The sequence below is a fragment of the Nannospalax galili genome, unplaced genomic scaffold, assembly GCF_000622305.1.
Source record: "Nannospalax galili isolate Female #2095 unplaced genomic scaffold, S.galili_v1.0 scaffold1230, whole genome shotgun sequence".
NCBI classification, from domain to species: domain Eukaryota; kingdom Metazoa; phylum Chordata; class Mammalia; order Rodentia; family Spalacidae; genus Nannospalax; species Nannospalax galili.
This window is the reverse complement of record NW_008329135.1, coordinates 981,922-994,949: the sequence shown is the minus strand read 5'-3', so window position 1 is coordinate 994,949 and position 13,028 is coordinate 981,922. Positions and strand designations below refer to the sequence as shown.

At 38.8% G+C, this 13,028-nt stretch overlaps 1 protein-coding gene across 4 annotated transcripts in view; it reads right to left on the bottom strand.

Moving 5' to 3' along the window:
- Pik3c2g (phosphatidylinositol-4-phosphate 3-kinase catalytic subunit type 2 gamma) overlaps positions 1-13,028 on the bottom strand; it is a 402,869-nt gene that overhangs the window by 311,780 nt on the left and 78,061 nt on the right. For all 4 annotated transcript variants that reach the window (XM_029563391.1, XM_029563392.1, XM_029563394.1 and 1 more), the window contains exons 6-7: positions 11,181-11,283; positions 3,059-3,129 (exon numbers count right to left, since the gene is read on the bottom strand). In XM_029563391.1, the coding sequence (XP_029419251.1) occupies positions 3,059-3,129; positions 11,181-11,283 (174 nt within the window). The remainder of the gene's footprint in view (positions 1-3,058; positions 3,130-11,180; positions 11,284-13,028) is intronic.

Here is a 13,028-nt window from a genome sequence, read left to right as displayed (position 1 = left end):
AGCCTTCAGTGTTCCCAGAATATGGTGTCATCTTGAGGTGGACAGCATCAGCACTACTGAGTGAGAGAACACCTAGGAGGGCCCATTGCAGAACTGAACTCCTGTTGTTGGGGGGGGGGGGCGGGGAATGCTCTCATGTTATAGGGTCACAGACATTTCTGTGTTGATGCTGTGAAACCAGGAAAAAGAGAAATAGGTTGTTTTTCAACACTCAAAAACCAATGAGTATATAGTAATAGACATTAACATTATAAAATTTTAAATATGCAGCATCTTATAAGTCATATATAGAACTGATGGTGTATGTTTATGACAGATGGGATTGTCTTTGGAACAGGGCTGCTGCATTTCTCTTTCCAAGCGCTCTTATTGTTTGAGCTTTGCCCATGTTATGTGGGATGTGTGTGATTTGCACACAGATTCTTACAGGTTTTGCTGTTCAAAACACTTTCCAAACCATTATTAACTTCACCTTCTTATTTGTCCTGAAAACCACTGAGATATTGAATGATAAGTTATGCAAGACAAATCCTAGCACTGGACCCTCAATGCATTTACAGTAGCTGCCTTCTCACGAGTTATTCCATTATCACTTCCCTTGTCATTTCAAAAACGACATACACAGAACGTGTACAAGTCAGTGGAGGTAGGAAAAGGATAGCTGGTCTTCACCCAAGACCTGTTCCTGATACTAAAAAGACCCCCAGAAATGTACCTGCTCTGTCTCTTCTCTTTTAAATCTTATATCTGTTTTATAGAAAAAGCATTGAAAAATAATGGGTCCTGCCATTATTCTAGTCCAAGTAATTGCCCCTCTCCTTTGAGACATAGTTGTGCTATGAGTCCGGGCTATCCTCATACTGTCTATCTCTCCTACCGTCATCCCCCACAATGGCATACTGCCATTACAGGTGTGGGTCAATGTGCTAGTGCTTGGCCTTGTGATCACATCATCAAGGGGTCTGAGGCAGGCAGAGAAGCACTGTATCACAGAGAACTAATCCCTACAGTGGTCATCATGAGGCTGGGATGGAGCCTGTGCTAGGTAACAGAAAAGCTAGGGTTGGAATGTAATGAAAGCAGTTGAAGCACTCACTCAAATTAGACCTGGCCTTCATTGTGGCTGCAGCATTCCATCTATGCAATGGTTGGCAACTTTTTGAACGTCTCTGTTTTAGTTCCACTCATAAATGAGGAGTATTGGGGTGTGGCATTTCACTCACAGACTCAGATGGTTGAGCACTACGCTGGTGGTGGAGAGAAGAGGAGGAGTAGTTCAATCTGAATCTCAGCTATCCTTCACAGATGTCATCTGCCTCTTACATAGCAGAACTTTTTCTTTGCTCTGATTCAACCCCATGAACACCTGTCTATCTGTCTATGTATGGTGGACTGGCCACCTGATGCATGGGGGCAAGAGGTGGAAGGTATGAGACAGGAGCAGGAGGCTGTTCCCAAGTTACAGTCTTCAAAAACACTGGTTTGAACTTTGAACAGTTTGAAAGGATGCTTCAGTGCATCATCGCCAAAGAATTTCCCTGCTTTGTTTTGTTTTTTGTTTTCTTTTTCTTTTTTCTTTTTTTTTTTGGTCTTTATGAGACAGTGTCTCCTTGTGGCCACAACTTGCCTGGAACTCACTAGAGTTCTGTATCTCACAGTGATCCACCTGCTTCTGCCTCCAGAGTCCTGGGATTAAAGGTGTGCAACACCATGCCTGGCTGGCTAAGAATATCCCTCTTTTAACAAAGAATTTGGTACCCTTGATATCTCTTTGCCACGCTCCCCGTTTCCCTATTTGTTCTTGCCCCTCCTCTCTGTGGACAAATTTATTTTATAAAAACGAAACTGCATTAAGAGCTGTGTTAGCAGCTCTTCATGCATGTGGTCCATGAAGTTACCTATAAAATTTGTATTAGATTACATCTAAAATCTTTTCTGGTCCTAGCTACTTGATGATGTCATAGTATGAGGCTAGATATTTTGGAGGGGCATTAGGAAAAAGCTACACATGGAGATGCAATGATTTAATTTGCATTAGATTATGTCCCAAATCCTTTCTGGTCCTAGCTACTTGATGATACAGTATGAGGCTGGATATTTTGGAGGGATATTAGGAAAAAGCTACACATAGAGATGCAATGGTTTGCGACTGTTTTTTTTTTTAATTATTATTATTCCAGGTAGATCTGATTTTAGCGCTGCTGCTAAAGACTTGAGAGCCTTGGGCCAGATGTGTGACCTCTGAGAATTTCAATTTTCTTGATTCTGAAGAAGACGGTAAGAATTATCACAGTATTCAGGGAGAAAATTAAGTGAGAAAATGCATGCAAAATATACAATAACTTCACAAAGAAATGATGATTATTATTATTCCACAAAAGCAGTTTTAACCAGTTTTTTTGGCTAGCTTTGCCTCAAAGATTTATGACACATACCTCCCACACCCCACATTTCTGGGTTCAGCTCAGAGCAATTTAATTCCAGATATACCCAAACTATAGTACTGGTACCTTCCCCTAGTTTAACTTCCTGATGAGCCTATTCTTCCAGGCAATGCATGAATACATTTAGTATAAGAATCAATTATGATATGTTCATTTCCTGTCACTCGAGTTTTCCAATTTGAATTCACACTCCTCTATTTATGATATACCAATTATTTTTAGGGAGTTCCAGCAGGAATTTTAAACAAGAGACAGTGACTTTCAAAGTATGGAAATTCAGTTTTACAAAGATCTTAGTGACACATGCATACTCAAATTCACAAAATGAATAAGAAAAAGAAATCCTTCGAAATGTAATCACTAGCAACAGTGATATTTCAAAATGAAAGTTAGATCATTCTGGAAGGTGTTAGCAGCTCTTCAAGTATATCCGAGTAGCTGTGAAGAATAGATAATTATTAACATAGTTTGCCAAAGGGAGATATCTATTAAACGTACAATAGCTGCCATGGTTCCATTGAAAGGATGTTTTTACAACCGAGTGAAAAATATTGTGATTTGCCCTTGAGAACTCAGTGAGAAAGCTGTCTTGAAACAGAAACAAAACGTCTTACCTGGATACTTTCCAAATATGTGCAGATTTTAGAAGTTGGTTCAGATGAAACTGACCGTGGTCCTCTCCACACTGTAGATAGTGAATACATTAATATTCATAGTGAAGACGAATGAGGAACAGATAAAAATAGGTCTGTAACTTCATGCTGTCATTTCAGTCACCTCTTTTGATAACTCTCATCCTGCATTTTTATACTTTGTCTTAAAAAATTTGCGAGACTTTCCTTAACTGTGTTAGCCTTCCCTTCAGTACTGACGTAGGAAGTTGGGCTTTGGGTGCAGATCAATCTAGAAGGACCTGGGGGAAACACCTGGGCATAGCCAGGGTCACCTAGGGGACAGTGGAGAAGCATCTGGGCACGGCCAAGGTCACCTAGGGAACAGTGGAGAAGCATCTGGGCATGGCCAAGGTCACCTAGGGGACAGTGGAGAAACATCTGGGCATGGCCAAGGTCATCTAGAGGACTGTGGAGAAGCATCTGGACATAACCAAGTTCATCTAGAGGACAGTACAGAAACATCTGGACATGACTAGTGTCATCTAGAGGACACTGGAGAAACTTCTGGGCATGGCCAAGGTCAATCATCAATTTCTCCTAGTAAGGAGGAAAACAGGTTTATTACACAAATTCTTCTCCTTTTGTTCCTGCTCTCTTCCCTCCCCTTCTCCCTTCTCTTCCCTTTCTACTTCCTCTTCTTAACCTCCTCTTCCCTCCCTCTTCCTCCTCTTCTTCCTCCTCCTTTTTCTCATCTTCCTCCCCCTTGTCTCCTTCTCCTCCTCCCCATCTTCCTGCCCTTCCTGCCTCTCCTTGTCCTCATCCTCGTCCTCCTCCTCGTCCTCCTCCTCCTCCTCTGTATGTAGGCCAAGTGTGCCGTGACACTCTGACATTTGACAATTTGCCAGCTTATTTAGCAGAAGATACTTAAGAATTCCTTTTATTAACTTTATCACATCTTGCCATCAAAATATCAGTGTAAGAATTTTCCATTTATGCTAATAAATGACAACAACAGAAAAGTATGAATTATAGGAGTTGGTAATTGGCAATTCATTTTCCTTGAATAAACAAGATTTATCTTAAAACATTAGCCTTATGGTCCAGATGTACATACCCCCCCACACACCTCCTTCCCAATAAACATTCCTCCAAACCCTATGCCAGAGGGCTCAGATAACCCAAAGTACTCCATTGTTATGACATTGGTTGACCACACAGGGAAGACAAGTTTCATTGCTGGGAGAGTTCATTACAGCCAGGATTGTATGAGATCAGGGCATACAAACTCTATTTTTAAAACTGCCTATTAGTGTTTGTTCTGACAGAAAACATCAGAAGAAAATCCTAGATATTGCAGAGGGTCAAAGATGAATTAATTTCTAAGCTGGTTTGTTTGGTGAGTAGATAAAAAAGCAAGGTTACACAGAAAGAATAAGGTTACTGTTATAAAACAATGGTTTGAGTGCATGCTGTTAGAAAGAAACAGTACGGACATGCTGAAAGCTGGGAGATGCAGGGAAACTCTCTGAGTCTACATCTAGAATCACCGGAAGGGTCATGAAGGTCCTGCCAAGGTGTGTTTTCCTCTGAAACAGAGAAAGCTAACTTTAGCTATATTTAGCAAAATATCAGGGAAAAGACAAAGTGAAAAGAGGTAATGAAAGTTGGACTGCGGCGTACAGCATTTCTCTTTCTCCAGGAGGTAAGACCAAAGCAAGCCTATGTGTAACTTTTATGTGTTGACCAATAAAATTTAAAATATTGCCATTTCCATGTTTGCCCATTATATACACATGTTCACTTGAAAAAAGCACTCTATTGGTCTCCAGAGATATTTTTGGGAGGAGGAAATTGGTTTGGGTCATACTGATATTTATTAGAAATATTTGTAAAAAGAGACTAATTTATTTTTATTTCATACTTTTAAGTGTTTTACCCACAGGAGTGTGTGTGCCATATGACTGCAGTGCCCCAAGAACACAGAAGAGAGCATCAGATCCCATAGACCCAGAGTTACAGAGGGTTGTGACTGCCATGTGGGTGCTGGAGACTGAACCTGGGTTGATTGTAAGAGAAACCAGTGCTTTTTACCACTTAAACATTTCTCCAGCCCCTAGAAATACTTTTAAAAGTATTTGGACATGTGAGCTTTACTTTCTCTCAAACTGACACCATAGTTTGGTCTTTAGGAAAAAAGTTAAAAAGTATATTCCCATGCAAAATGTATTACTGAGCCAAGCCTAGTGTTGCAGGCCCATAGGCTCAGCGTTTGGAAAGATGAGGCAGAAGGATCATGAGTTGGAGGCTAGCCTAGGCTACATGGAGAGATCTTGTCTTGAAAAATATTTAGTACTACTCTTGTTGTTGTTCTGTGAATATCCTTTTGATCTAGAAGGAAATCTTGTTTTTATGATTAGGTTATACAGTTTTGACTATACTTTTGATCAAATTGGAAAGAAATTAAAAGAGAAAGAAAATGTGAAAGCATTCAGTTATTCATATCATACTTCAGTGATGTAGGAGTGGTTATAATTTTTGAAATTTAGGTTGCTTTCTAAAGATCATTAAACAACTTTCTGAATAATCACTTAGAGACTTAAATTGTCATACTTCAGCATGATGTCATTAAGTTTAAAACCTGGAAGGCATCTTAGTTTCTTTTCTACTTGCTCTTTTTAAATTCTCTGACAAAAACATCTTAAGAACGAAGGGGTTAATTTTAGCTCACAGATTAAGATTTCTGTCCATCATGGGGGAAAGTCAAGTCCACAGGAGCTCCAAGCTGCTGGTCACGTCACATCCACAATCAAGAGGCCAATAGCAATGAATGCAGGTGCTTGGCTCGCTTTTTCCTTTCTATACAGTCCAGTATCCAAGCCCAGGGAATGTGCCATCCACATTGGGAAAGTCTTCCTACCCCAGTGAAACTAATCTAGACAGTTCCTCACAGGCCTGCCCAGAGGCTAGTCTCCTAGGTGATTCTAGAGCTCCTCAAGGAGGCAAATGAAATTAAGCATCGCTGTATCTGAGATGAGTTGGGCTTTGTAATGCTCTTTACCATCAGAAATCCCAAAGTAAGTACTGAATGACAATGGTGTCAAATTCTCTCAAAAGATAATGATGACTGCTCTCCCAGAATTATGTGAAAACGTACTGACAGACCAAATTACAGTCTTTCCAGAAGGATAATATGTTGTCAAATGTTTACAACTGAAATTCTAAAATTCAAAAAGAATTAAAAATTTTTTATTGTACATTTAAAATTTTTTACATATATGAGTGTTTTGCCTGGAGGTATGTAAGAGCACCTGTGTCATGCAACGCCCGTAGAGGCCAGAAGAGGGCATCACATCTCTTGGAACTGGAGCTATGGACTGTTGTTAGCCACCATATGGGTGCTGGGACCAAATTTTGGGTCCTTGTAAGAAGTGTTCTTAACTGCTGAGCCATTTCTCCAGCCTCAAATCAAAGAGAACTTTGATATCACTTCAAAAACAGAATTAAGAAGGAACATTCACTTTTTATGATGGCTATATAAAAATCAAAGGACAATTATTTTCTCAAATATAATAATTTAAATAATAAAGAAGGGTTACAGGCTAATAAGCTGTGTCAGTTATATTAAATTAATCAATAAACCTCATCTATCCAAGAAAAAATATTTGTAAAACTTACACTAAGACCAAGCAACTATCAACTTATTGTTTTGTCATATATAGGATTTGAAACTGAGTTTATTTATGAGTATTGAAAGTTCACAACAAACATTGTGATCTATCCAAATTGTTGATATTTCAATAAACATTTTCATGGTTATAATTTAAATTCTGAGTGTCTCTCAAAGGCCCATGTGGTAAAGGCTTGATCTTCAGCTTGGGTCTACCTGGGAAGCCATGGAACCTTTAAGAAGTGGGACCTAAGGGCTGGAGATGTGGCTCAGAGGTTAAGAGCACTTGCTGTTCTTCCGGAAGACCTGAGGTTAGTGTCTTTACCAATTGCTTCCCACCTTATTTTTTGAGAGTATCTGTCTCTGAACCTGGATCTCACAGACTGAGAGACTGGCTGGCCAATGAGCTTCAAGGATCCACCTGCCTCCACATTCTCAGAGCTAGAATTCTAGACCTGCATGATGGGATTTTATGTGGGTGCTGGGGATCAATCTCACATCCTCATGTTTGCATATAAGTACTTTAGTGACTGAGCCACCTCTCCAGCCCCAAATTAATCAATTATTCCTATACCACACATATAAATTATGCCATTTCTTGGATACACAGAGTTTTAAAAAATTATTTCTTTTTTAAATGTGTATGAGTGTATTACTTTCATGTATTTAAGTACGCTCATGTCATGCAATTTCTGAGGTCATAAGAGGACATCAAATTCCCTGGAACTGGATTTATGGATGGGTGGTTAGCCACCATGTGGGTACCGAGAACTGAACCTGGGTCCTCTGCAAAAGAAGCCAGTGCTCTTAACTGCTGAGTCATCTCTCCAACCTGGATGTACAGTCTTAATATTTTAAATAAAGTCATGCCTTCTCCTTTGTAAGGTGATACAAGAAGCATCCTGAAGGAGCCAGGGTTTGGAGAGATGGAGACACTGACTACCTTTCCCATACACTGGGAAGGTGGCCATTGCTCTTCATGGAGGGGTCATGGCCAGTTAACTCTCCTGGACACTGTTCTCTCTGTAGACAACAGAGTCTGTTCTCTCTCTTGTCAACTTCATCTGCAGGGTGTCAGGGTCAGTTGACACCCCTGGATGCTAGTCTCCATGTGGACTGGCACTCTGCCCATCTTGACAACTAGGAGTCAGGGTCATTGATTCCTCTGGGACAACATCTTCTTTGAGTACTGACACAAAGTCCACTTTGCTTGCTCTTCTCTTCACCAGCATAGAACCTTCTACATAGAAGTTTGATAGAAAATACTTATTGGAAAGGCAGAGAATATATTTTCAGTTTTGGGGAAATGGCATTACTGCCTGAAAAAGCGGCTATAAGAAATGGCATTTTTACTCTTTTCCCACAATTCTTGACTTACTCAAGAGTTGATGAGTTCAGTACAGGGTGTGATGTTGTCATAAGGCATCTGTATGAGTCACTTTTCTGTTGCTTGATAGAAACACCACAACCAAGGGAACTTATAAAAGGAAGAGTTTATTTAGCTTATGGTTCCAAAGGGGCGAGAGTCCATCGTGATGGGGAAGCATGGAGGCAGAGGTGGCTGGAGGAGGAGTAAAAGCTAAGCTCTTGCATCTTCAAGCAGGCACAGGAAGCAGAGAGCAACTGGAGATCTGGCAGACTTAAGAACTCTCTAAGCTGACCCCCCAGTGATGTGCTTCCTCCAATATGACCACATCCTCCAAGAACTCTCAAAACAACATGACCAAATGGAGACAAAAATGTTTAAATGCTTGGAGTCTTATGGGGGACATTCTCATTCGAACCATCACAGCATCTAAAAGAGCCACGAATTTAAAGTCCTTAATGTCCACAGATTTAAATGGCATATTGAAACAAGTATATATGGTGACCATTACACACAGTACACATGGATAATGCCCCTGTGCTTGTGCCTGGACACAATGGCAGTGACGTGACATTTCTTACATGGGGAGTGAAGTAACCAGACTGCTTCTGCTCAAATCCATTTCCCCTGTTTACCAGCTGTGAGACTTTGAACACTTATTTAATCTCTTAACTATGCAGCACTTTTAATTATAGATGATAGGAAGATGATGGCACTTATCACCTGGTCTATTTAATCATTTAAAGGACTGCAATCTAATGTCTACATAATGCAGCTATTTATTAAGTCTCTATGGTGTCCCAGATGATAAGGCATATGAATAGATCTTCAGGATCTTCAGAAAACAAAATAGAACGAACGAAAATACAATATCCTAAAACTTACATCCAAATCTTATAAGAATTGAGTGTAAACCAAAGCCTGATTCCCATGTAAATTGGTAGCATTGTGTAAGGGCTCTGAAGTTTCAATGTCTGGGCTCTAATCCAGCGCCACTCCTTACCAGTACCATGACTGAGATCTTGGGAATGTTATGATGCCTCCCTGGGATTCTGATTCCTATATTCAGTACTGTTTGGCTAGCAGAATTGTGATGATTTAATGTGGTAGAAGTGTTGATGTATCGGACAAATAATACATGCTCCATACATATTATATCAGAGCAGGAGAGTCACATGGGCTTTGAGGTATACCTTAATTTAAATATTTCATTTTAGTTTTAAATGATGTGCATGTATTTGTGTGTTTATTTGGATATGTGCACATGAGTGCATGTGTCTGTGGAGGCCAGCACAGGGCACAAGGTCCTCTGGAGCTGGAGTTCCAGGTGATTATGAGCCACCTAACATGGGTGCTGGGAACCAAACTTGAGTCCTCTCAACAAACAGTTCATGGTCTTAACCACTGGCCACCTCACCAGTCTTTACACATCTTCCCTTCGATGAGACTGAAATGGTAATGACTTGTGAATTTTTACACAAATGAGAAAATCATATTTTCAACACTAACATGCAAATTAGAGCCCCCAGGTTTACTCTTCTTCCCCTGGGGCAATGAAATACCATGATTTCATCTTTTCTGCACCACTGAAGGCAATTTGAAGAAACATAAATTTATTAATATTGAGATGATAGTTACAGTTTATACTGCTACTTTGTGTAGATTTCAGTAGTACTGTCCTGGAACTGTCAAAAAGGCCCAAGATGGAATATTTCTAAATAACCCACTTTTGATCTCATTATGTTACATTCTCCATAGATATAGTGCAAGTTAACGCACCATCTGACATTTTTTATGATGAAACACCTCATATTAGCGAAAAAAAGAATCATGCATTAGAAATCTGTTATCTGATGGAAATGACAGGGCGATAAGAATTTTACTTAGAGCAGGTAATTGGAAGATTCTGCAGATGAAACCTGCCAAAATATCAAAGTTCATGCACACTGTGCAATTTGGGTTGGGAGTATCTCATGACATCACGCAAGGGATAAAATTCACATCTAACAGCACGAAATTGTATCATTAAAGTACAGTAATCCCTTTCTCAGCAGATTATTCTATATGGTATGAATATTAATCTGTCCTGATTTAAGCTCGGTTGACATAGACATAAACAGTCTTCATACAAGACGTGTTATTTTTCTGCTATTAGTGGGCCCTCTTTAAAGTTTCTCTTTGCTTTCTTTCTCTTTCTAAATTTTTAAAAATTTATTTTTTATGTGTATGAGTGTTTTGCCAGCATGTGTGTAAGTGCCTGTGGAGGACAAAAGAAGTTATCAGATCCTCCTGGAACTGGAGTAGCAAAAGGTTGTTAGCCACCATGTGGGTGCTGGGATTTGAACTCAGGTCTTTTGCAAGAACAACTGGTGCTCTTAGCAACTGAGCCATCTTTCCAGCCCACTTCACTTTATTTCTAAGTAGATATGTGGAGGTATGCACATGATGACTTCAATAGGCACATGATGACCTCGATAAGTTTTCCACTACATTCCTAAGAAACTAATTAACTTGCCATTGTGCTGAGTATTTTAGCTTGGGCTGCTAGAGAAGAAAGGTACCATAATCTGATTGCGTTAATACTATAGATATTTACTTTTTATAGTTCTGGAGGATAGGCATTTTAAGATCAAGGGGAGGGGTCTCTACATATTTTGTAGACAGATACCTTCTTGTTTCATTGCCGTGGAGGTGAGAGACAGAGAGGGAGGGAGGGTGAGAGATAGCTAATCTTTTTTCATAAGGACATTGAACTCATCATAAGAACCCAATCTCTTGCTCTCATCTAAAGGTAACTGCCTCCCAGTGGACCACACCTCCTAACACTATGCCCTGAGGGTGAAGCCTTCAGCATCTGGATTCTGGGGAACAGAGGACACTCATTCAGTCCACCACAATAAGACTGCAGTAACATGTTTGTATTATTGTATCAATCTAAATATTTTAGATAAAGTATTTCCTCATGCTTTAATAGCTCAAATACCTGTCCATTAAGGAAAGTAAGTCCAAAATGTCAGCAAGCCAAGATAGGAATATGGTGTTTAAATATATGAATTTGCTAATTGAAATGCATACTCAGAAACCATTACCTTTCGGGATAACTTTCCTGGAGAGTCCCTCTTTTTCTGAAGACGAAGTTGAATAACAGATTTATCTTTCTGAAACATTTTGTGACTTCCTAAACAGTGATCACTGAAAAAGAAAGAGAGGAATACAGTCAGACCCACACAAAACACTTCCATGGGTATAAATACATGCTTACCCAGTCAGACTCACACAAAACACTTCCATGGGTATAAATATGTGCTTACACATTGACTTAATTGCCTTTTACTTTCATAACTTAATCTGGTAAAATCTTGTAACAGTAAATTGTTTGTGTATGTCTATATGCAGATGTGGGATTATATATGTAGATGTGCATTTGTGTATTTGTAAATGCATATGAACATGTGTGTATTCATATATGAAATATGTGAGTTCACATATGTTTATATTCATGTGTATTGTGTATGTATAAATGAACATTGAGAGGGGACATGCATATCTAACATTGTTATTTTTAATGCACCAAGTTAGAACATTATTCTGTAGAATGGTCACCATCAATGAAAATAAAGAATAATCTATATATTCAGAGCTGGTTTCATCTTGCCATCTCAACAGGCTTCCTGGAGGTCTAATTGATGCTCCATATCTAGGTGGGTACCACTGTATATAGGAGGTAGAGTGATGTTGTGGATATAACATGGACTTCACAGAATTTTTTTTATTAGAGCTATGACATTTGCCATGTCAATTAAAGTAAAACAGTCTGGAATTAAGTATTGTGCTCCTTAGAGTCAAGACATTAGTGTCTATATTAAAAGATTAACAAGAAGAGTAAATGAAAACAATTTTTCATGTTTCAGGTGTTTCTAATAACATAAGCATGCGTTCTTTTCCTCTCTATGTTTCTGTCTCTTCTCTTGTAAATTATTTGCCAAACACAAATTCCATGAAGGGCACAACTAATTACTATTTTAAAGTATATTATATGAAACAAGATCTTGTTATTCTGAAAAAATGATTTTCTCTATATAATCTCCATTACAGCTATAAATTATTATATCTCTGACTCTTAGTTATTAAAAGGATGCATCATACTAATGTATTCTGTTCAAAAGATCTTGCTTAAGCATGTGAAGGATTACTAGCGAAAAAATTCATGCAGTCATTGGGGGTCTTTAGGGTGGTCATTTATTAAGTATCTGAGAATATTTATTGTTATTTTAGGTTTACATTACTCTCTTGACTTTCATGGCCTAGGGCTAAACTGTTCAATTTAGTATAGCCACTGGACAGCCACCTGTTGAAACGGGTCATCCTAGCAGACATGGGCTGATATGCTCTATTGTAAAATACACATGGTATTTTGAAGATTTATCATAAAGAAAACTGTAAAGTATCTCAATAAAAAGCTTGACTACATGTTGAATTAATACTATGAGTATATTGAATTAAATACAGTATTTAAAGGTTTTACATTTGTTTTTCTATTTTTTATTGTAATTTTTTAAATACTATATTTATTTTTATTTTATGTGTACAAGTGTATTGCCTGCATGTATGTGAGCACACCCATGTCATGCAATGCTGTGGAGGTCAGAAGAGGGCTTCAGACTCCCCTGGAACTGGAGTTAAGGATAATTCGTAGCTGCCATGTGGGTGCTGGGAATTGAACCCAGGTCCTCTGCAAGAGCAGTCAGTGATCTTATCCGCTGAGCCATCTCTCGAGGCCCTTTATTGTAATTTTTAAAAATGTTAAAATTATGTGACCTTTTTAAAATTTAGATTTTAAATTTATTTAATAACCACATGCTTAGAAGAAGCATTCCATTTCAACAGCATTGACATATTCAATAACAATTTTCTGAGCTAAGATGCATCTTTTTCAG